The 23,635-nt window shown below is 56.9% G+C and overlaps 1 protein-coding gene across 3 annotated transcripts in view; it reads right to left on the bottom strand.

The window, feature by feature from the left end:
* HEMK1 (HemK methyltransferase 1, mitochondrial release factors N(5)-glutamine) overlaps nt 1-23,205 on the bottom strand; it is a 42,511-nt gene extending 19,306 nt beyond the window's left edge. For all 3 annotated transcript variants that reach the window (XM_073562523.1, XM_073562525.1, XM_073562522.1), the window contains exons 1-10: nt 22,150-23,205; nt 20,062-20,153; nt 16,013-16,106; nt 15,651-15,773; nt 15,444-15,508; nt 15,324-15,373; nt 15,139-15,244; nt 14,956-15,069; nt 14,583-14,696; nt 12,578-12,647 (exon numbers count right to left, since the gene is read on the bottom strand). In XM_073562523.1, coding sequence (XP_073418624.1) covers nt 12,602-12,647; nt 14,583-14,696; nt 14,956-15,069; nt 15,139-15,244; nt 15,324-15,373; nt 15,444-15,508; nt 15,651-15,773; nt 16,013-16,106; nt 20,062-20,153; nt 22,150-22,518 — 1,173 coding nt within the window. In that variant the 5' untranslated portion in view covers nt 22,519-23,205 and the 3' untranslated portion in view covers nt 12,578-12,601. The remainder of the gene's footprint in view (nt 1-12,577; nt 12,648-14,582; nt 14,697-14,955; nt 15,070-15,138; nt 15,245-15,323; nt 15,374-15,443; nt 15,509-15,650; nt 15,774-16,012; nt 16,107-20,061; nt 20,154-22,149) is intronic.
* Between the last annotated feature and the right edge of the window lie 430 nt (nt 23,206-23,635).

The following is a 23,635-nucleotide window of genomic DNA, read 5'->3' as shown; positions in this document are numbered from 1 at the left end:
CGGCCATGTTGGTTGTCATCCAGCTTTCCCAGGGACAGATATAAAGAGTTACTAACAGTACAGAAGATTTAAAGAGCAACTGCTCCGTCATATAGCTGCCGTACATTAGTGCAGTATATGACATATTACGGCATAATACAGAGCAGTTCACACTGTAGCAGAAGACATTACTGAGGATCGTATAAACCCCGCTCACTTAAAGGGGCGTCTATAGGAATCCTTCAGCCGCAATGCCAACATGAAAGTCAGAGGAGACCGAGGGAAAACGACTGTTTTCTCGGCACCACTAAGGGTTAATAACTCACTATAAAGAAAGGCAATGAGGTGACAATGTATCATTCTGCTTCCTCCAACTGATATTCTAAATTGTCCTTAACCCTTTCACGCTTGTAGAATCGCCGACGTTCAGCTACACTGGTTACTTATCGCCCTCGGGCCAGTTGGTGGTCCGGCCGCTCGGCCTGGAGACCTCTCGCTGGATCTTTTATACCCAGACCCTCCTCTAATCGTCGCTGCCCCACTGTTTCTAGTAAAGCTGCGATTGCTCAGAATCAGAGGGGAAAAAGCAAATTTACACAATACCAGGGGGCAGAACTATGTGATGGAGAGGCACAGAAGAGGAAGAGTACAAAAAACAGGGGGCCGCGACAAGAGATCCAGCGAGAAGTCCTCCAAGAGTACAGCAATGCATCATGGGAAGCAGCACTCCCCTGCAGCGGTCATGTATGCAGGAACATTACCCAGCTTTCCCAGGGCCCTGAACAATAAATCCGCTGTCCTGTGATTACTGAAAAACCCCGGAAATAATCCATACAGGGATGTAAAAAGAAAGCTTCTGAGTGAGAGCCCCGATGAGAGTGCCGTAGTATGAAGTGCTCCCAGAAAGTACCCTGCTATTAGAGAGTGCCCTGCTATAGAGAGTGCACAGCTATAGAGTGCTGCTGTTAAGAGTGTGCCGCTATTAAAGTATTATGGTTGAGAGGGCTCCCATTAGAGAGTATTATAGTATAGCGTGCTCCTATTAGAGAGCACAGCTATAGAATGCCCTCATTAAAGAGCGCCATAGTACAGTGCAATCATTACAGAGCGCCCTAGTATAGTGCCCCATTACAGAGAGCCCTAGTACAGTGCCCCCACTACAGAGCGCCCTAGTACAGTGCCCCCACTAGAGCGCCCTTGTACAGTGCCCCCACTACAGAGCGCCCTTGTACAGTGCCCCCACTACAGAGCGCCCTAGTACAGTGCCCCCACTACAGAGCGCCCTAGTACAGTGCCCCCACTACAGAGCGCCCTTGTACAGTGCCCCCATTACAGAGCGCCCTTGTACAGTGACCCCATTACAGAGCGCCCTTGTACAGTGCCCCCATTACAGAGCGCCCTTGTACAGTGCCCCCATTACAGAGCGCCCTTGTACAGTGCCCCCATTACAGAGCGCCCTAGTATAGTGCCCCCACTACAGAGCACCCTAGTATAGTGCCCCCACTACAGAGCACCCTAGTACAGTGCCCCCACTACAGAGCGCCCTAGTACAGTGCCCCATTACAGAGTGCCCTAGTACAGTGCCCCCATTACAGAGCGCCCTAGTATAGTGCCCCCACTACAGAGCACCCTAGTACAGTGCCCCCACTACAGAACACCCTAGTACAGAGCACCCTAGTACAGTGCCCCCAGTACAGAGCGCCCTAGTACAGTGCCCCCACTACAGAGCGCCCTAGTATAGTGCCCCAACTACAGAGCGCCCCTAGTACATTGCCCCCACTACAGAGCGCCCTAATACAGTGCCCCCATTACAGAGCGCCCTAGTACAGTGTCCCATTACAGAGCGCCCTAGTACAGTGCCCCATTACAGAGCTCCCAAGTATAGTGCCATTACAGATCGCCCTAGTACAGTGCACCCACTACAGAGCGCCCTAGTACAGTGCCCCCACTACAGAGCGCCCTAGTATAGTGCCCCCACTACAGAGCACCCTAGTATAGTGCCCCCACTACAGAGCGCCCTAGTATAGTGCCCCCACTACAGAGCGCCCTAGTATAGTGCCCCCACTACAGAGCGCCCTAGTATAGTGCCCCCATTACAGAGCACCCTAGTATAGTGCCCCCATTACAGAGCGCCCTAGTATAGTGCCCCCATTACAGAGCGCCCTAGTATAGCGCCCCCATTACACAGCACCCTAGTATAGTGCCCCAATTACACAGCACCCTAGTATAGTGCCCCAATTACAGAGCACCCTAGTATAGTGCCCCCATTACAGAGAGCCCTAGTATAGTGCCCCCATTACAGAGAGCCCTAGTATAGTGCCCCTATTACAGAGCACCCTAGTATAGTGACCCCATTACAGAGCACCCCAGTCTACTGCCCCCCTATAGCCTCATTAACAGGCAATGATCCCTGGGTGAACAGTGAAAGCATACTGGATTTCCTCCATAAGAGGGGCGCTATCCCACCCCAGACAAACGGAATCTCCAAAATTAGTAATCCCCATGTACAAAAAGCTGTTATAGGGTTTCTGTGCCTCTTCAGCGCCGGAGTCGGTTCATGTGCCCCCTCCTGCTTTTGGAGGGGTCTCTTGTTCGGCTCTTATCACCCTGACTTTTTTGGGTGATGTTGGAGGGATCCTGGTGACGTGGCGATATCTCCTCTCCCTAGTCGTATCGCCGACTCTCCCTCATGTGAACCTGTCTTCTTCCACAATCCGCTGCCAATTATTCCTCCGGTAGACGTTCTCCACATTCAGCCCCCGGGCAGAGTTACACTTTACAGACACAAATATTTCTGAGACTTCTCCCCCCTCCTCGTCCTCAGCAGAACACAGGGTTTACCAGGAAACGCTCCGCACAGTATTTCTGAGAATCTGAGCAGAGACAGAAGCAGGAGGGAGAGCGACTGCGCAGGGAAGCTGCCCAGATCCCTGCACACACCCCGGCCAGGGCCCCCGGCACATCAGGGGCCCCGACTAACACTGCCGCAGTCAGAACTGGAGCGCTGTCTGTGCCCTACTGTCCAGAATATTAAGGGACAATAACCCAACAGCCCAAACTCATAAAAGTACAGCAGCATTATAAGAGGAGTACTAGAGGGTAATCACTCCCCAGTAATGGCTGATAACGGGAAGTAATAGATTGTAGTCTCCTGTCCTACAGTCTCCTCCCCAGTAATGGCTGATAACAGGGAGTAATAGATTGTAGTCTCCTGTCCTACAGTCTCCTCCCCAGTAATGGCTGATAACGGGAAGTAATAGATTGTAGTCTCCTGTCCTACAGTCTCCTCCCCAGTAATGGCTGATAACAGGGAGTAATAGATTGTAGTCTCCTGTCCTACAGTCTCCTCCCCCAGTAATGGCTGATAACAGGGAGTAATAGATTGTAGTCTCCTGTCCCACAGTCTCCTCCCCAGTAATGGCTGATAACGGGAAGTACTTGATTGTAGTCTCCCGTCCTAGAGTCTCCTCCCCAGTAATGGCTGATAACGGGAAGTAATTGATTGTAGTCTCCTGTCCTACAGTCTCCTCCCCAGTAATGGCTGATAACGGGGAGTAATAGATTGTAGTCTCCTGTCCTAGAGTCTCCTCCCCAGTAATGGCTGATAACGGGGAGTAATAGATTGTAGTCTCCTGTCCTACAGTCTCCTCCCCAGTAATGGCTGATAACTTCTCCACCATTACAGAAGATCGACTCTCCACTCTACTCTCAAGATCACATCTCACCACCTGTGCACTCGACCCGATCCCATCCCACTTCATCCCAAACCTCACCACAGTCTTCATCCCAACCCTAACCCATCTCTTCAACCTATCACTAACAACTGGTGTTTTCCCCTCAAGCTTTAAACATGCCTCCATCACACCTATCCTCAAAAAGCCCTCTCTTGACCCATCCTCTGTATCTAGCTATCGCCCTATATCACTTCTCCCATACGCCTCCAAGCTACTGGAACAACACGTCTACCTTGAACTGTCCTCCCATCTCTCTTCTTGCTCCCTCTTCGACCGCTTACAATCTGGCTTCCGGTCACACCACTCCACTGAAACTGCCCTTACTAAGGTCACCAATGACCTCTTAACTGCCAAGAGCAAGCGACACTACTCTGTCCTCCTCCTCCTGGACCTGTCGGCTGCCTTTGACACAGTGGACCATTCCCTATTATTACAGACCCTCTCATCCCTCGGCATCACAGACTTGGCCCTCTCCTGGATCTCATCATACCTAACAGACCGGACATTCAGCGTCTCCCACTCACACACCACCTCCTCACCTCGCCCCCTATCTGTCGGAGTCCCACAAGGTTCAGTCCTAGGGCCCCTGCTGTTCTCTATTTACACCTTTGGCCTGGGACAGCTCATAGAATCTCATGGCTTTCAGTATCATCTTTATGCTGATGACACACAGATCTACATCTCTGGACCAGATATCACCTCCCTACTAACCAGAATCCCTCAATGTCTGTCCACAATTTCATCCTTCTTCTCCACTAGATATCTGAAACTCAACATGGACAAAACAGAATTCATCATCTTTCCCCCATCTCACGTGACCCCCCCTACGAACCTATCAATTACAGTAAATGACTGCCCACTCTCCCCAGTCCCACAAGCTCGCTGCCTCGGAGTAATCCTTGATGCTGATCTCTCCTTCAAACCACATATCCAAACCCTTTCCACTTCCTGCCGACTTCAACTCAAAAATATTTCACGCATCCGTTCATTCCTCACCCAAGAATCTGCAAAAACCCTAGTCCATGCCCTCATCATCTCTCGCCTTGACTACTGCAACCTCATGCTCTGCGGCCTCCCCTCAAACACTCTCGCACCCCTCCAATCTATTCTAAACTCTGCTGCCCGACTAATCCACCTGTCCCCCCCGCTATTCCCCAGCTTCTCCCCTCTGTCAATCCCTTCACTGGCTCCCAATTGCCCAGAGACTCCATTACAAAACCCTAACCATGACATACAAAGCCATCCACAACTTGTCTCCTCCATACATCTGTGACCTCGTCTCCCGGTACTTTCCTGCACGCAACCTCCGATCCTCACAAGATCTCCTTCTCTACTCCCCTCTTATCTCCTCTTCCCACAATCGCATACAAGATTTCTCTCGCGCATCACCCCTACTCTGGAACTCTCTACCACAACATATCAGACTCTCACCTACCATCGAAACCTTCAAAAAGAGCCTGAAGACCCACCTCTTCCGACAAGCCTATAACCTGCAGTAACCACCGATCGACCAAACCGCTGCACGACCAGCTCTACCCTCGCCTACTGTATTATCACCCATCCCTTGAAGATTGTGAGCCCTCGCGGGCAGGGTCCTCTCTCCTCCTGTACCAGTTATGACTTGTATTGTTTAAGATTATTGTACTTGTTTTTATGTATACCCCCCTCACATGTAAAGCGCCATGGAATAAATGGCGCTATAATAATAATAAATAATAATAATAATAATAACAGGGAGTAATAGATTAGAGTCTCCTGTCCTACAGTCTCCTCCCCAGTAATGACTGATAACGGGAAGTAATTGATTGTAGTCTCCCGTCCTACAGTCTCCTCCCCCAGTAATGGCTGATAACAGGGAGTAATAGATTGTAGTCTCCCGTCCTACAGTCTCCTCCCCAGTAATGGCTGATAACGGGAAGTAATAGATTGTAGTCTCCCGTCCTACAGTCTCCTCCCCAGTAATGGCTGATAACAGGGAGTAATAGATTGTAGTCTCCTGTCCTACAGTCTCCTCCCCCAGTAATGGCTGATAACGGGGAGTAATAGATTGTAGTCTCCCGTCCTACAGTCTCCTTCCCCAGTAATGGCTGATAACGGGAAGTAATAGAATATCGTCACCTCCCCCCAGGATAGCCGTACCCGGGCAGACGTACCAGTCGTGCCCGCTGTTGGTGGGTGCCCGGCTTTCCTAGGCCCCTGCCCACGCTGGTGATGCCCCTGGCACAGATAGCTGGCTGACAACCTGAGCGGTCACTGTGGCAGTACATGTCACCCAACTTTCCTAGGAGCAGAAATAACATGTAGAGGGAGGTTTTGTGGAATCCCTTTCCTAGACTGTGAGCGGAGTCGTCATGGCTCTGCAGGGGTCCTGCGGTACCTGCGGCTATAGGTCAGGTACTGTATATGTCACTTGAAGGCAGCGGCTCCAGGTGGCAGGGAGCCAGGTCCACAGTAACGTCATGTGCAGATCACAACCTCCACCCTCCTCCTCTGCATTTCAGTGGAACTAGGCCCTTTCTAAGAAATCCTGATAAAGCTGTGGGCGGAGCATGAGAGCAGAGCGCAGCCAATCACAGCGCTGGCAGGTTCCTTTTCCTAAGAAGACCGAGGCCGGAAAATCCCTCATGATTTCCTGGGAACTGATACAAAGCCTGCAGTAATGTGTCAGGGAGGCGGAACCAGCAGAGATACATCTATAGATACAATGTATCAATGCAGAAACCGAGGATTTAACTCCTGACCTGCCGGGGCTTGTGATCTGGACTTTTGTATAGGAGCCCTACAGAGAAGCACCAGAAAAAATCCACAGCCACAATGAGATGTCACATCTTGGCCCCTTGCTGATCAATGAGGGTGCGACTGCTGGGACCCTCAATGATCCCCACTGTGATGCCCCATGGGAAGCAGCCGTGCCCCCTCAGTGCATATGGGTAGGACCAGGACCCTTATTGTCAGGATTAGGGGCCAGGAGTCAGACTCATTCCTGGTGTACGGTCCCGTAAACGGCAGTCTGTCCCCTCCATCTGCTGTGAGTGCGGGTTATTGTTCCCTGTTATCAGCCAGGTGAACCAGGCTCAAATCATTCTCAGAATACAAGCAATTGTAGCCACCACGGGGGGGGGGCTGCCCCACGGCCTTCCTAAAGTTTCCTCCACTGCCAGATTGTCAGAAATCAGATTTGGCGCTGCAGGAGATAAGTCAGAGGTCTGATGCTTTATGTGGTTTTGGTTCTGACCTTCCCTGCAGGGGGTGCAGTGCTCGGTCGGGGACCTCCACTGCCACATTTGGCGTTGTCGATTCTTGGTAATCAGGGCGAGAGCTGACTTGTCGGCCTCTGATCCCTTCTGTGGATTTGATCTCCCCCTTTTCTCCCCTGTAGGGGGTGCAGTGCTCGGTCGGGGACCTCCGCTGCCGCAGTTGACGTTGTCGATTCTTGGTAATCAGGGCGAGAGCTGACTTGTCGGCCTCTGATCCCTTCTGTGGATTTGATCTCCCCCTTTTCTCCCCTGTAGGGGGTGCAGTGCTCGGTCGGGGACCTCCGCTGCCGCAGTTGGCGTTGTCGATTCTTGGTAATCAGGGCGAGAGCTGACTTGTCGGCCTCTGATCCCTTCTGTGGATTTGATCTCCCCCTTTTTTCCCCTGTAGGGGGTGCAGTGCTCGGTCGGGGACCTCCGCTGCCGCAGTTGACGTTGTCGATTCTTGGTAATCAGGGCGAGAGCTGACTTGTCGGCCTCTGATCCCTTCTGTGGATTTGATCTCCCCCTTTTCTCCCCTGTAGGGGGTGCAGTGCTCGGTCGGGGACCTCCGCTGCCGCAGTTGACGTTGTCGATTCTTGGTAATCAGGGCGAGAGCTGACTTGTCGGCCTCTGATCCCTTCTGTGGATTTGATCTCCCCCTTTTTTCCCCTGTAGGGGGTGCAGTGCTCGGTCGGGGACCTCCGCTGCCGCAGTTGACGTTGTCGATTCTTGGTAATCAGGGCGAGAGCTGACTTGTCGGCCTCTGATCCCTTCTGTGGATTTGATCTCCCCCTTTTCTCCCCTGTAGGGGGTGCAGTGCTCGGTCGGGGACCTCCGCTGCCACATTTGGCGTTGTCGATTCTTGGTAATCAGGGCGAGAGCTGACTTGTCGGCCTCTGATCCCTTCTGTGGATTTGATCTCCCCCTTTTCTCCCCTGTAGGGGGTGCAGTGCTCGGTCGGGGACCTCCGCAGCCACATTTGGCGTGGTCGATTCTTGGTAATCAGGGCGAGAGCTGACTTGTCGGCCTCTGATCCCTTCTGTGGATTTGATCTCCCCCTTTTCTTCCCTGTAGGGGGTGCAGTGCTCGGTCGGGGACCTCCGCTGCCACATTTGGCGTGGTCGATTCTTGGTAATCAGGGCGAGAGCTGACTTGTCGGCCTCTGATCCCTTCTGTGGATTTGATCTCCCCCTTTTCTTCCCTGTAGGGGGTGCAGTGCTCGGTCGGGGACCTCCGCTGCCGCATTTGGCGTTGTCGATTCTTGGTAATCAGGGCGAGAGCTGACTTGTCGGCCTCTGATCCCTTCTGTGGATTTGATCTCCCCCTTTTTTCCCCTGTAGGGGGTGCAGTGCTCGGTCGGGGACCTCCACTGCCGCATTTGGCGTTGTCGATTCTTGGTAATCAGGGCGAGAGCTGACTTGTTGGCCTCTGATCCCTTCTGTGGATTTGATCTCCCCCTTTTTTCCCCTGTAGGGGGTGCAGTGCTCGGTCGGGGACCTCCGCTGCCACATTTGGCGTTGTCGATTCTTGGTAATCAGGGCGAGAGCTGACTTGTTGGCCTCTGATCCCTTCTGTGGATTTGATCTCCCCCTTTTTTCCCCTGTAGGGGGTGCAGTGCTCGGTCGGGGACCTCCGCTGCCACATTTGGCATGGTCGATTCTTGGTAATCAGGGTGAGAGCTGACTTGTTGGCCTCTGATCCCTTATGTGGATTTGATCTCCCCCTTTTTTCCCCTGTAGGGGGTGCAGTGCTCAGTCGGGGACCTCCGCTGCCACATTTGGCATGGTCGATTCTTGGTAATCAGGGTGAGAGCTGACTTGTCGGCCTCTGATCCCTTCTGTGGATTTGATCTCCCGCTTTTCTCCCCTGTAGGGGGTGCAGTGCTCGGTCGGGGACCTCCGCTGCCTGCCGCTGATTTTTTCCGTCTTGACTCTTCCATGAATTGTTATTGATCCATTTTCCAGAAATGCTTCTAGATCATAAACATTCCCTGGAAAGACAGAATTTTCCGCAGTCCTGAATCTACTAAACAAATCCCCTCTTCAGCAGAGTCCAGGGGCTGCGATTCCCTTAAGGCCGCCGGGTATGGGATTTCCTGGAATCCCTGCTCACACACATCTGCTCCGGATCATAGAGAACCACCTCCCCGGGCATGTATTATTGGGCCGAGGGTCTTCAGGGTGAGGGGGCTTCTGAAATGACGACCCACCTCCTATAATATCTAACGGTCAAAGTGGCGGACGATCAGACTTTCTGTACGATCAGGTCCGGATGTTGCCAGTGACTGATTAGTATGAACGCAGAGTCTTTGCCATCTCTGACTCTGGTATTGTAGTGTACCTCATTATCACGGACCCCTGTAATAATCTCTGCACGTCGTGGCTCTGGCTTGTTCCTTTAGCGAACATTTTATATTCCCGTTGCCATGGTAATAAGGAGCTTACCATTTATCCAATGGCGAGTTACACTGTATCATCTCTGTACTGATCAGCGGAGTCGTCGCCGCTGATCCATCCGACTTCCCAGGCGGCAATGGAAGACGCTACAGTCTAAAACACAGCGGCAGGTATTGTGCTTCTCACCCCCCCACCAAAAAAAATACAATCAGACCTTAATAAAAGAATGCTCTGCAACTCTGCAACAGCTTTTACATTTTAATCTTCCATCATTACGATCTCTGATTGCTGTCAGGCTTAAAATCCATCATGGCAGAATAAAGCCGAGGCTTAGCTCCAGGGAAGGTAAAGCTGCGGACAAGAGGTTTCCATTCACTGACAGCAAGCGGAGGCCGTGAGAACGTGAAGCACACGGAAGTCATTGATTTGGCCACTTTACATAATGAAGAGCGAAACACAACAGATTCAGAAAAATATTAAGATTCCCGCCGCCCGGCCAGAGAACCGTACAAATCATCAACTAAGAAAAACTACAGCACTAAAAGCCTCATCCACAGCGCGGGCGACCCACAGCGCCGGAGACCCACAGAGAAGGTAACTCACAAGAGCCGGAGACCCACAGAGCCGGAGACCCACAGAGAAGGTAACTCACAAGAGCCGGAGACCCACAGAGAAGGTAACTCACAAGAGCCGGAGACCCACAGAGAAGGTAACTCACAAGAGCCGGAGACCCACAGAGAAGGTAACTCACAAGAGCCGGAGACCCACAGAGCCGGAGACCCACAGAGCCGAAGACCCACAGAGCCGGAGACCCACAGAGAAGGTAACTCACAAGAGCCGGAGACCCACAGAGAAGGTAACTCACAAGAGCCGGAGACCCACAGAGAAGGTAACTCACAAGAGCCGGAGACCCACAGAGAAGGTAACTCACAAGAGCCGGAGACCCACAGAGAAGGTAACTCACAAGAGCCGGAGAGCCACAGAGAAGGTAACTCACAAGAGCCGGAGAGCCACAGAGAAGGTAACTCACAAGAGCCGGAGAGCCACAGAGAAGGTAACTCACAAGAGCCGGAGACCCACAGAGAAGGTAACTCACAAGAGCCGGAGACCCACAAGAGCCGGAGACCCACAAGAGCCGGAGACCCACAGAGAAGGTAACTCACAAGAGCCGGAGACCCACAGAGAAGGTAACTCACAAGAGCCGGAGACCCACAAGAGCCGGAGACCCACAGAGCCGGAGACCCACAGAGAAGGTAACTCACAAGAGCCGGAGACCCACAGAGAAGGTAACTCACAAGAGCCGGAGACCCACAAGAGCCGGAGACCCACAGAGCTGGAGACCCACAGAGCCGGAGACCCACAGTGAAGGTAACTCACAAGAGCCGGAGACCCACAGAGCCGGAGATCCACAGAGCCGGAGACCCACAGAGAAGGTAACTCACAAGAGCCGGAGACCCACAGAGAAGGTAACTCACAAGAGCCGGAGACCCACAGAGAAGGTAACTCACAAGAGCCGGAGACCCACAGAGAAGGTAACTCACAAGAGCCGGAGACCCACAGAGAAGGTAACTCACAAGAGCCGGAGACCCACAGAGAAGGTAACTCACAAGAGCCGGAGACCCACAGAGAAGGTAACTCACAAGAGCCGGAGACCCACAGAGAAGGTAACTCACAAGAGCCGGAGACCCACAGAGAAGGTAACTCACAAGAGCCGGAGACCCACAGAGAAGGTAACTCACAAGAGCCGGAGACCCACAAGAGCCGGAGACCCACAAGAGCCGGAGACCCACAAGAGCCGGAGACCCACAAGAGCCAGAGACCCACAGAGAAGGTAACTCACAAGAGCCGGAGACCCACAGAGAAGGTAACTCACAAGAGCCGGAGACCCACAGAGAAGGTAACTCACAAGAGCCGGAGACCCACAGAGAAGGTAACTCACAAGAGCCGGAGACCCACAGAGAAGGTAACTCACAAGAGCCGGAGACCCACAGAGAAGGTAACTCACAAGAGCCGGAGACCCACAAGAGCCGGAAACCCACAGAGCCGGAGACCCACAGAGAAGGTAACTCACAAGAGCCGGAGACCCACAAGAGCCGGAGACCCACAGAGCCGGAGATCCACAAGAGCCGTAGACCCACAGAGAAGGTAACCCACAAGAGCCGGAGACCCACAAGAGCCAGAGACCCACAGAGAAGGTAACTCACAAGAGCCGGAGACCCACAAGAGCCGGAAACCCACAGAGCCGGAGACCCACAGAGAAGGTAACTCACAAGAGCCGGAGACCCACAAGAGCCGGAGACCCACAGAGCCAGAGATCCACAAGAGCCGGAGACCCACAGAGAAGGTAACCCACAAGAGCCGGAGACCCACAAGAGCCGGAGACCCACAGAGAAGGTAACTCACAAGAGCCGGAGACCCACAAGAGCTGGAGACCCACAAGAGCCGGAGACCCACAAGAGCCGGAGACCCACAAGAGCCGGAGACCCACAAGAGCCGGAGACCCACAAGAGCCGGAGACCCACAAGAGCCGGAGACCCACAAGAGCCGGAGACCCACAGAGAAGACACCCCACAGAGCCGGCGACACACAGAGCAGACGCCATCATACATGACATCAGGGAGAGTCAGACAATTTCCACCCTCGTCATTCATTGCTGAATTCCAGGAAAGATCTCCAGGACGGACGGGACTTTGTCACCCGGATTCTAGGAACTGGCAACAGTGCAGGATTCCTGGATGATGGAGGAGGAGGGACGGCGTCGGGAAGAGGGACACCAAGGGAGGAGGAGGACAGAAAGCTGCCAGGCCACCATCCACTGATCAGACCACACACCTCACACTACAACACTGCCCCTCATCCATCACTGCTGACAACCTGCCTGTATACATGAGTGACAAGTTGTCAGCCCCTGGTGCTGGAATAAAGATCTGATCAATGGACAAAGAATTACCCACATCAGCGTCATTGGTGCTCAGTGTTCGAGGCTGATCGCTGCGGCTCTGATTTCTGGGGTCCGGGGCAAAGATGTTCAGGGGGTTCCTTCTATATTTGGGACACACATGCTCCAGCCACATTTCACGTTTCTTCCCATGATGCATCACTCTCAATAGAGCATCCTCATTTCCCGGAGCTACACCAATACGGAGGGACAGATACCTCACTAGCGACTTGTCCTGGTGTCCACAGTGTCAGTGCACAGGGCTGAGATACAACAGTATGGAAGGATGAGTACCTCAGGAGTGACTTGTTCGCAGTGTCAGCGCTCAGAGCTTTGTCTCCTCCGTAGATGGATGAAGCGAGGCCTGAGGATAAACATAAGTCAGACATTGGGGCCGGACAAGAGAGCAACAACAAGATGTATGAATGTGGACAGACGGCATATGTTACACCGATGGGCACTGCGCAGTCCTGCACCGCGCCTGCAGGGCTCACCCTGCCTCCCCCACACACACACACACCAGCAGGGCTCACCCTGCCTCCCCCACACACACACACACCGGCAGGGCTCACCCTGCCTCCCCCACACACACACCGGCAGGGCTCACCCTGCCTCCCCCACACACACACCGGCAGGGCTCACCCTGCCTCCCCCACACACACACCGGCAGGGCTCACCCTGCCTCCCCCACACACACACACCGGCAGGGCTCACCCTGCCTCCCCCACACACACACACCGGCAGGGCTCACCCTGCCTCCCCCACACACACACACACCGGCAGGGCTCACCCTGCCTCCCCCACACACACACACCGGCAGGGCTCACCCTGCCTCCCCCACACACACACACACCGGCAGGGCTCACCCTGCCTCCCCCACACACACACACACCGGCAGGGCTCACCCTGCCTCCCCCACACACACACACACCGGCAGGGCTCACCCTGCCTCCCCCACACACACACACACCGGCAGGGCTCACCCTGCCTCCCCCACACACACACACACCGGCAGGGCTCACCCTGCCTCCCCCACACACACACACACCGGCAGGGCTCACCCTGCCTCCCCCACACACACACACACCGGCAGGGCTCACCCTGCCTCCCCCACACACACACACACCGGCAGGGCTCACCCTGCCTCCCCCACACACACACACACCGGCAGGGCTCACCCTGCCTCCCCCACACACACACACACCGGCAGGGCTCACCCTGCCTCCCCCACACACACACACACCGGCAGGGCTCACCCTGCCTCCCCCACACACACACACCGGCAGGGCTCACCCTGCCTCCCCCACACACACACACCGGCAGGGCTCACCCTGCCTCCCCCACACACACACACCGGCAGGGCTCACCCTGCCTCCCCCACACACACACACACCGGCAGGGCTCACCCTGCCTCCCCCACACACACACACACCGGCAGGGCTCACCCTGCCTCCCCCACACACACACACACCGGCAGGGCTCACCCTGCCTCCCCCACACACACACACACCGGCAGGGCTCACCCTGCCTCCCCCACACACACACACCGGCAGGGCTCACCCTGCCTCCCCCACACACACACACACCGGCAGGGCTCACCCTGCCTCCCCCACACACACACACCGGCAGGGCTCACCCTGCCTCCCCCACACACACACACCGGCAGGGCTCACCCTGCCTCCCCCACACACACACACACCGGCAGGGCTCACCCTGCCTCCCCCACACACACACACCGGCAGGGCTCACCCTGCCTCCCCCACACACACACACCGGCAGGGCTCACCCTGCCCCCCCCACACACACACACCGGCAGGGCTCACCCTGCCCCCCCCACACACACACCAGCAGGGCTCACCCTGCCCCCCCCACACACACACACACACACACAGGCAAGGCTCACCCTGCCCCCCCCACACACACACACACACAGGCAAGGCTCACCCTGCCCCCCCCCCCCCCACACACACACACACACAGGCAAGGCTCACCCTGCCCCCCACACACACACACACACACACACACACACACACACACACAGGCAAGGCTCACCCTGCCCCCCCCCCACACACACACACACACACACACACACACACACACACACACACACAGGCAAGGCTCACCCTGCCCCCCCCCCCCCCACACACACACACACACACACACACACACACACACACACACACACACGCAAGGCTCACCCTGCCCCCCCACGCACACACACACACAGGCAAGGCTCACCCTGCCCCCCCCCCCACACACACACACCGGCAAGGCTCACCCTGCCTTCCCGGACACTTACTTGCCGCAGAAATCCTTCACTATATTCTGGAGCTGTAGTCGCCCTTCTGGGTGGTCTTCCAGCCATTTTTTCACCATCTCAGGATGCCGAGGATCCCCCTCCAGAAAAACATCCCTGGAAATTGAAGGAATAGAAGACATTGGTGTCCCTGAACATCCTGCAGAAGTCGCAATGATTTTATTTATTTTACTCTACTCATTATATAGCGCCATTAATTCCACAGCGCTTTACAGACATTATCATCACTGTCCCCATTGAGGCTCACAATCTACATTCCCTATCAGTATGTCTTTGGAATGTGGGAAGAAACCGGAGAACCCGGAGGAAACATACAGACTCCTTGGAGATGTTGTCCTCCAATGAGGTCACTTACCCCCCATCCTTTAGCAGGAGCGGTGCAAGACGTAGGATCCCCTTCATCACATCCATCCCATCGAGACCCCCATGTAACGCTGAGTGGTCTTCATATCTAGGAACGTGGTACAGGCTGGAAGAGCTCAGGCTAATAACAGGAGGGTACAGACAGGAGACCCCCCCGGCCCCATACAGCACCCACCTGAGGATCTCCGGCTCCAGCTGACTCATGTCTTCTGTACATATATAGGGTGGGTTACTGACCACCGCAGACACGGCCCCCAGATCCAGCAGTCGCTCTATGGGATCTGCGTTGTGAGAGAAGAGGTCAGTAGCGCACCGGATACGGTGTCTGTGACACTGCGCTGCCAAGCGTCCACATCTCACCGGTCAGAATGTCGTGCTGCAGGAGGTGAAGTCTGTGCTGCAGGCCGAGCCTGGAGGAAGGAGGGAAAGAGTAAGGAGCTGCGCAGCGCTCGGCTCTGCGGTCCTAGTTCAGGGACCTACCTCACAGCATTATCACGGGTCAGACTCACGGCGGCCTCGGATTTATCTATGGCGATGACGCACACCTAAGAGACATGGAGAGGCAGAGGGTGAATCCGGGGAGCGCAGGGGAGATGCGGGGAGCGCAGGATCCACTCATCACAGGGCATCACAGGACACAGCGGTAGGAGGGATAGAGCGTGAGCGTCACGGCGGAGGCCCCTTTACCTGAGGGATCATCCGGAGTAACGCCAAGGACACAGCTCCTGATCCACAGCCAACCTCTAGGACGGAGGCCTCGGTAGAACAGTGCAGCTCCTCGCAGACGGCCACCACCAGCCCCACGAGCTCCTGCATCAGAGACACAACATCACTACAACGGCCATACTGTACAGGCGACCGCAAGACTCCTCCCTCTTACTATTGAGGCTCCTCCCTGAAGAAACAGAGCAGAGCTGCAGTGTAAAGTATGAAAGAGAGGAGCAGGAGATGGCGTCTCTAATGACGCAGGTGGCAGATTTCAGACTCCAGCTATGGAGGCGATATAATGGAGCAGATAAGGCAGCTACAAAGCCCTAACCCTCTCCTACCTCAGTCTCCGGCCTCGGGATCAGCACTGGGGGTCTCATTTCTAACGTCATGTCCAGGAAGTCCCATTCTCCAATTATATACTGGACGGGAACCCTGGAGGCAAGAAAAATATGAAGGATGAGTCCGGGCTCTGCCCAAAGGAAGCCTACAGAGCGAGGGCACAGGAGACAGAGAACAGTGCGAGCCCTAAAGCCACTGCCTGTTTGGCAGAACAGCACCGGTGTGAGGAGCGACCCCCCGCACATATATTCAGTTGTATGTGCTGTGTATATCGTGCACCTGCAGGATCGACGCTCTCCGCTCCACACACCGTATACACGTGGAGACGCCGCGCTCCGCACACCGTATACACGTGGAGACGCCGCGCTCCGCACACCGTATACACGTGGAGACGCCGCGCTCCGCACACCGTATACACGTGGAGACGCCGCGCTCCGCACACCGTATACACGTGGAGACGCCGCGCTCCGCACACCGTATACACGTGGAGACGCCGCGCTCCGCACACCGTATACACGTGGAGACATCCCGCTCCGCACTCCGTATACACGTGGAGACATCCCGCTCCGCACACCGTATACACGTGGAGACGCCGCGCTCCGCACACCGTATACACGTGGAGACGCCGCGCTCCGCACACCGTATACACGTGGAGACGCCGCGCTCCGCACACCGTATACACGTGGAGACGCCGCGCTCCGCACACCGTATACACGTGGAGACGCCGCGCTCCGCACACCGTATACACGTGGAGACGCCGCGCTCCGCACACCGTATACACGTGGAGACGCCGCGCTCCGCACACCGTATACACGTGGAGACGCCGCGCTCCGCACACCGTATACACGTGGAGACGCCGCGCTCCGCACACCGTATACACGTGGAGACGCCGCGCTCCGCACACCGTATACACGTGGAGACGCCGCGCTCCGCACACCGTATACACGTGGAGACATCCCGCTCCGCACTCTGTATACACGTGGAGACGTCCCGCTCCGCACACCGTATACACGTGGAGACGCCGCGCTCCGCACACCGTATACACGTGGAGACGCCGCGCTCCGCACACCGTATACACGTGGAGACGCCGCGCTCCGCACACCGTATACACGTGGAGACGCCGCGCTCCGCACACCGTATACACGTGGAGACGCCGCGCTCCGCACACCGTATACACGTGGAGACGCCGCGCTCCGCACACCGTATACACGTGGAGACGCCGCGCTCCGCACACCGTATACACGTGGAGACATCCCGCTCCGCACACCGTATACACGTGGAGACATCCCGCTCCACACACCGTATACACGTGGAGACATCCCGCTCCACACTCTGTATACACGTGGAGACATCCCGCTCCGCACACCGTATACACGTGGAGACGCCGCGCTCCGCACACCGTATACACGTGGAGACGCCGCGCTCCGCACACCGTATACACGTGGAGACGCCGCGCTCCGCACACCGTATACACGTGGAGACGCCGCGCTCCGCACACCGTATACACGTGGAGACGCCGCGCTCCGCACACCGTATACACGAGGAGACGCCGCGCTCCGCACACCGTATACACGTGGAGACGCCGCGCTCCGCACACCGTATACACGTGGAGACATCGCGCTCCACACTCTGTATACACGTGGAGACGTCCCGCTCGGCTCCACACACCGTATACACGGAGACATCCCGCTCCGCTCCACACACCGTATACACGTGGAGACATCCCGCTCCGCACACCGTATACACGTGGAGACGTCCCGCTCCGCACACCGTATACACGGAGACATCCCGCTCCGCTCCACACACCGTATACACGGAGACATCCCGCTACGCACACCGTATACACGTGGAGACATCCCGCTCCGCACACCGTATACACGTGGAGACATCCCGCTCCGCACACCGTATACACGTGGAGACATCCCGCTCCGCACACCGTATACACGTGGAGACATCCCGCTCCGCACACCGTATACACGTGGAGACATCCCGCTCCGCACACCGTATACACGTGGAGACATCCCGCTCCGCACACCGTATACACGTGGAGACATCCCGCTCCGCACTCTGTATACACGTGGAGACATCGCGCTCCACACTCTGTATACACGTGGAGACATCCCGCTCCGCACTCTGTATACACGTGGAGACATCCCGCTCCGCACACCGTATACACGTGGAGACATCCCGCTCCGCACTCTGTATACACGTGGAGACGCCGCGCTCCGCACACCGTATACACGTGGAGACGCCGCGCTCCGCACACCGTATACACGTGGAGACGCCGCGCTCCGCACACCGTATACACGTGGAGACGCCGCGCTCCGCACACCGTATACACGTGGAGACGCCGCGCTCCGCACACCGTATACACGTGGAGACATCGTGCTCCACACTCTGTATACACGTGGAGACGTCGCACTCCGCTCTACACACAGTATACACGTGGAGACGTCGCACTCCGCTCCACACACCGTATACACGGAGACATCCCGCTCCACACTCTGTATACACGTGGAGACGTTGCACTCCGCTCCACACTCTGTATACACGGAGACATCCCGCTCCACACTCTGTATACACGTGGAGACGTCGCACTCCGCTCCACACACCGTATACACGGAGACATCCCGCTCCACACTCTGTATACACGTGGAGACGTCGCACTCCGCTCCACACACCGTATACACGGAGACATCCCGCTCCGCTCCACACACCGTATACACGGAGACATCCCGCTCCGCTCCACACACCGTATACACGGAGACATCCCGCTCCGCTCCACACACCGTATACACGGAGACATCCCGCTCCGCTCCACACACCGTATACACGGAGACATCCCGCTCCGCTCCACACACCGTATACACGGAGACATCCCGCTCCGCTCCACACACCGTATACACGGAGACATCCCGCTCCGCTCCACACACCGTATACACGGAGACATCCCGCTCCGCTCCACACACCGTATACACGGAGACATCCCGCTCCGCTCCACACACCGTATACACGGAGACATCCCGCTCCGCTCCACACACCGTATACACGGAGACATCCCGCTCCGCTCCACACACCGTATACACGGAGACATCCCGCTCCGCTCCACACACCGTATACACGGAGACATCCCGCTCCGCTCCACACACCGTATACACGGAGACATCCTGCTCCGCTCCACACACCGTATACATGGAGACATCCCGCTCCGCTCCACACACCGTATACACGGAGACATCCCGCTCTGCTCCGTATACATGTGGAGACGTCGCGCTCCACTCCATACACCGTATAAAACACAAGCCGCGGAGACACCATCATGTTTCTCAATGCAAGCAATGACTAGCCAGGTCTTTCCCCGGGAAGGAACAACCACGGGAAGGGCAGTCTCCAATGAAGGAAACCACCTATGCCAAAACATGGTGTCCATCCACAGACAGCTGTTTCGGGGTATTGCCCCTCATCAGTGTGGAGGAGGAAACTGGCTAGTAGGAGCAATGCCTAGTAAAAGTTATTGCTTGCGTTGAGAAACGTGATGGTGTCTCTGTGGCTTGTGTTTTGCATGTTTCCTGCTCCGCACACCGTACACACGGAGACTTCCCGCTCCGCACACACGGAGACATGCCGCTCCGCACACCGTACACACGGAGACATGCCGCTCCGCACACAGTATATACGGAGACATGCCGCTCCGCACACCGCACACACGGAGACATGCCGCTCCGCACACCGTATACACGGAGACATGCCGCTCCGCACACCGTACACACGGAGACATGCCGCTCCGCACACCGTACACACGGAGACATGCCGCTCCGCACACCGTACACACGGAGACATGCCGCTCCGCACACCGCACACACGGAGACATGCCGCTCCGCACACCATATACACGTATATACCGGGAGCTGCGGCTGTATGTATTTCTATGCAGCCGCAGCTCTGGTCCTGAGTGCCGGCGCTAGTGCCGGGTGTTGATGCGAGAGACTCGTGCGAGTTTCTCGCATCACACACGGTAGTGTGATCCCGGCCTAATACTGAGACTCACCTCTTCAGACGTTCTTGCGCCATTTTCTCTACGAGCAGCAGCTGATCTGTAGATACTGGAGACCAAGCTGCGCAGGAGCCGATACTGTGCATCTGCCAGAAAGAAAATGGGATCTGTGAGGACCGGAGAACTCCCCCCACCACCACAGGAGCACTCCCCCAACCAGAGCACCACCACCACCACCGAAGCAGAGAGGAGCCACAGGAACCTGTATAGTAAAAGTAATGAAACAGCAGACGCTTCTCTCCCCTCCAAACCTGACCCATTTGTCCTCACCTCCCTTTCCAGACCCCTCAGTTCCTTCCACTAGAACACCCCCAACTCTATTGCTCCAGACCCCTCAGTCCCCTCCTCCAGATCCCCCCCCAACTCTATTGCTCCAGGCCCCTCAGTCCCCTCCTCCAGATTCCCCCCCTCAGTCCCTTCCTCCAGATCCCCCCCTCAGTCCCTTGCTCCAGATTCCCCCCCTCAGTCCCTTCCTCCAGATCCCCCCCCTCAGTCCCTTGCTCCAGATTCCCCCCCTCAGTCCCTTGCTCCAGATTCCCCCCCTCAGTCCCTTGCTCCAGATTCCCCCCCTCAGTCCCTTGCTCCAGATCCCCCCCCTCAGTCCCTTGCTCCAGATTCCCCCCCTCAGTCCCTTGCTCCAGATTCCCCCCCTCAGTCCCTTCCCCCCCTCAGTCCCTTCCCCCCCTCAGTCCCTTGCTCCAGATTCCCCCCCTCAGTCCCTTCCTCCAGATCCCCCCCCTCAGTCCCTTCCTCCAGATCCCCCCCCTCAGTCCCTTGCTCCAGATTCCCCCCCTCAGTCCCTTGCTCCAGATTCCCCCCCTCAGTCCCTTCCCCCCCCTCAGTCCCTTGCTCCAGATTCCCCCCCTCAGTCCCTTCCTCCAGATCCCCCCCCTCAGTCCCTTCCTCCAGATTCCCCCCCTCAGTCCCTTCCCCCCCCTCAGTCCCTTGCTCCAGATTCCCCCCAGTCCCTTCCTCCCCCCTCAGTCCCTTCCTCCAGATCCCCCCCCCTCAGTCCCTTCCTCCAGATCCCCCCCCCTCAGTCCCTTCCTCCAGATCCCCCCCCTCAGTCCCTTCCTCCAGATCCCCCCCCTCAGTCCCTTCCTCCAGATCCCCCCCCCTCAGTCCCTTCCTCCAGATCCCCCCCCCTCAGTCCCTTCCTCCAGATCCCCCCCCCTCAGTCCCTTCCTCCAGATCCCCCCCCCCTCAGTCCCTTCCTCCAGATCCCCCCCCCTCAGTCCCTTCCTCCAGATCCCCCCCTCAGTCCCTTCCTCCAGATCCCCCCCCTCAGTCCCTTCCTCCAGATCCCCCCCCCTCAGTCCCTTCCTCCAGATCCCCCCCCTCAGTCCCTTCCTCCAGATCCCCCCCCCTCAGTCCCTTCCTCCAGATCCCCCCCCCTCAGTCCCTTCCTCCAGATCCCCCCCCCTCAGTCCCTTCCTCCAGATCCCCCCCCCTCAGTCCCTTCCTCCAGATCCCCCCCCCTCAGTCCCTTCCTCCAGATCCCCCCCCCTCAGTCCCTTCCTCCAGATCCCCCCCCTCAGTCCCTTCCTCCAGATCCCCCCCCTCAGTCCCTTCCTCCAGATCCCCCCCCCTCAGTCCCTTCCTCCAGATCCCCCCCCTCAGTCCCTTCCTCCAGATCCCCCCCCTCAGTCCCTTCCTCCAGATCCCCCGCCCTCAGTCCCTTCCTCCAGATCCCCCCCCCTGTCCCTTCCTCCAGATCCCCCCCCCTCAGTCCCTTCCTCCAGATCCCCCCCCTCAGTCCCTTCCTCCAGATCCCCCCCCTCAGTCCCTTCCTCCAGATCCCCCGCCCTCAGTCCCTTCCTCCAGATCCCCCCCCCTGTCCCTTCCTCCAGATCCCCCCCTCAGTCCCTTCCTCCAGATCCCCCCCCTCAGTCCCTTCCTCCAGATCCCCCCCCTCAGTCCCTTCCTCCAGATCCCCCCCCCCTCAGTCCCCTCCTCCAGATCCCCCCCCCCTCAGTCCCCTCCTCCAGATCCCCCCCCCCTCAGTCCCTTCCTCCAGATCCCCCCCCGCCCCTCAGTCCCTTCCTTCAAACTTCTCTTTTGCCCCCAGGATTTTGCACTCACGGTCTTTGCTCCCAGTGCATGAGCTATTAGTATTTGGCTGGAGTCCTCGGGTTCAGGGATCCCATGTTGATAGAAGACTTTCTCCCAGTATGATGCCAGTTTGCCTGGTGTCATTCCTGTCGCTCCCATCCTACGGCATGGCACTGGTATATGGGAAACTTTGGCAAGAAACTGGCGCAGTAAAAGTTGCATGACCTTCAGGAGAAAGGAAAACTCTGCGGTGATGCGGCAATACATAAATCGCCAGGTCTGCAGCCCGATGCTCGGCCAGCGCTGCCAACCACTCACACATAATGCCCTCAGCACCTTCTCTTCTGCCTGCCCCATGGACAACACAAAATGCATCACCTGCAGCACACTGCGGTGCATCCTGACTCATGAACAGAAAGTCAGCACTACAGCGACCACTGACACAGGAGAGCGGCAGCCATCAGGAGGACGGGGATGTATCTCTAAATGTCAGTGTACATGCCATTCAGGACATGTGGAAAGCAGGGTGACCACGAGCGCTGTCATGAGACTCATGGCGGCGGTGACACGCTCAGGTGCCTTTTATTATAATGATAGAGAACATCGGAGGAAGTTACACTCGCGGACACGGCGGAGGCTGCGCGTCCGTCTACATCAGTTCCAGGAATTCAGGGCGGGGGCCCGATCTTCCTCCGATCACTGGAAATCTGCACCAGGACTGCCCAAAACAGAGCCCAGAGTCAGACTGAAGAATCAGCAGGACATGTGCATCAGCGGTGATGGCGTCATATGGCGGTATAATGTGTGTGGTATCACAGGATAAAGCCCGACCGGCTAATGACCTGACGGCACCGCATCCATAATGTGTCAGGCAGCACTCGCAGCTGTGCTGTGCTATGGCTTCTGGGCGCTGCGTGGCATCGTTTCCCTGTATGGGGCAGGAGTATGGAATCACATAGGGCAGGCGCCACGATGCCAGCATATACGGCAGTCAACCGATAGGCGGCAGCGGTCACAGGATCAGTAGGGAAGGAAGCAATGAATTCTGCAATCTTACTCCATTTACTGCTATTTCTCTTAGCCCCATTGGGGGGGGGGGGGGGGGAGACTGCGCTCACCAACGGGGGAGGGGGGGTTCTGGGTTCTCCGGACTATTGGGGAGGGGGGGCGCTCGCCGGGCTCTGCGGACGGTTTGGGGGGCGCTCGCCGAGTTCTCCGGATGGTTGAGGGATGGCGTTCGCCATTGAGGGTAGGAGGGCGCTTTCCGGAATGTCAGGGGGCACTGTCCGGAGGCAGGGGGGCGCTCTCTGGACTGTCGGAGGCGGGGGGGGGGGGGCGCTCTCTGGACTGTCGGAGGCGGGGGGGCGCTCTCTGGACTGTCGGAGGCGGGGGGGGGGCGCGCTCTCTGGACTGTCGGAGGCGGGGCGGGCGCTCTCTGGACTGTCGGAGGCGGGGGGGCGCGCTCTCTGAACTGTCGGAGGCGGGGGGGGCGCGCTCTCTGAACTGTCGGAGGCGG

The sequence above is a fragment of the Dendrobates tinctorius genome, unplaced genomic scaffold, assembly GCF_039654945.1.
Source record: "Dendrobates tinctorius isolate UK_male_01 unplaced genomic scaffold, ASM3965494v1 ptg000357l, whole genome shotgun sequence".
In the NCBI taxonomy this organism is placed as follows: domain Eukaryota; kingdom Metazoa; phylum Chordata; class Amphibia; order Anura; family Dendrobatidae; genus Dendrobates; species Dendrobates tinctorius.
The sequence above is the reverse complement of the archived record's forward strand: the minus strand, read 5'-3'. Positions and strand labels throughout refer to the sequence as shown.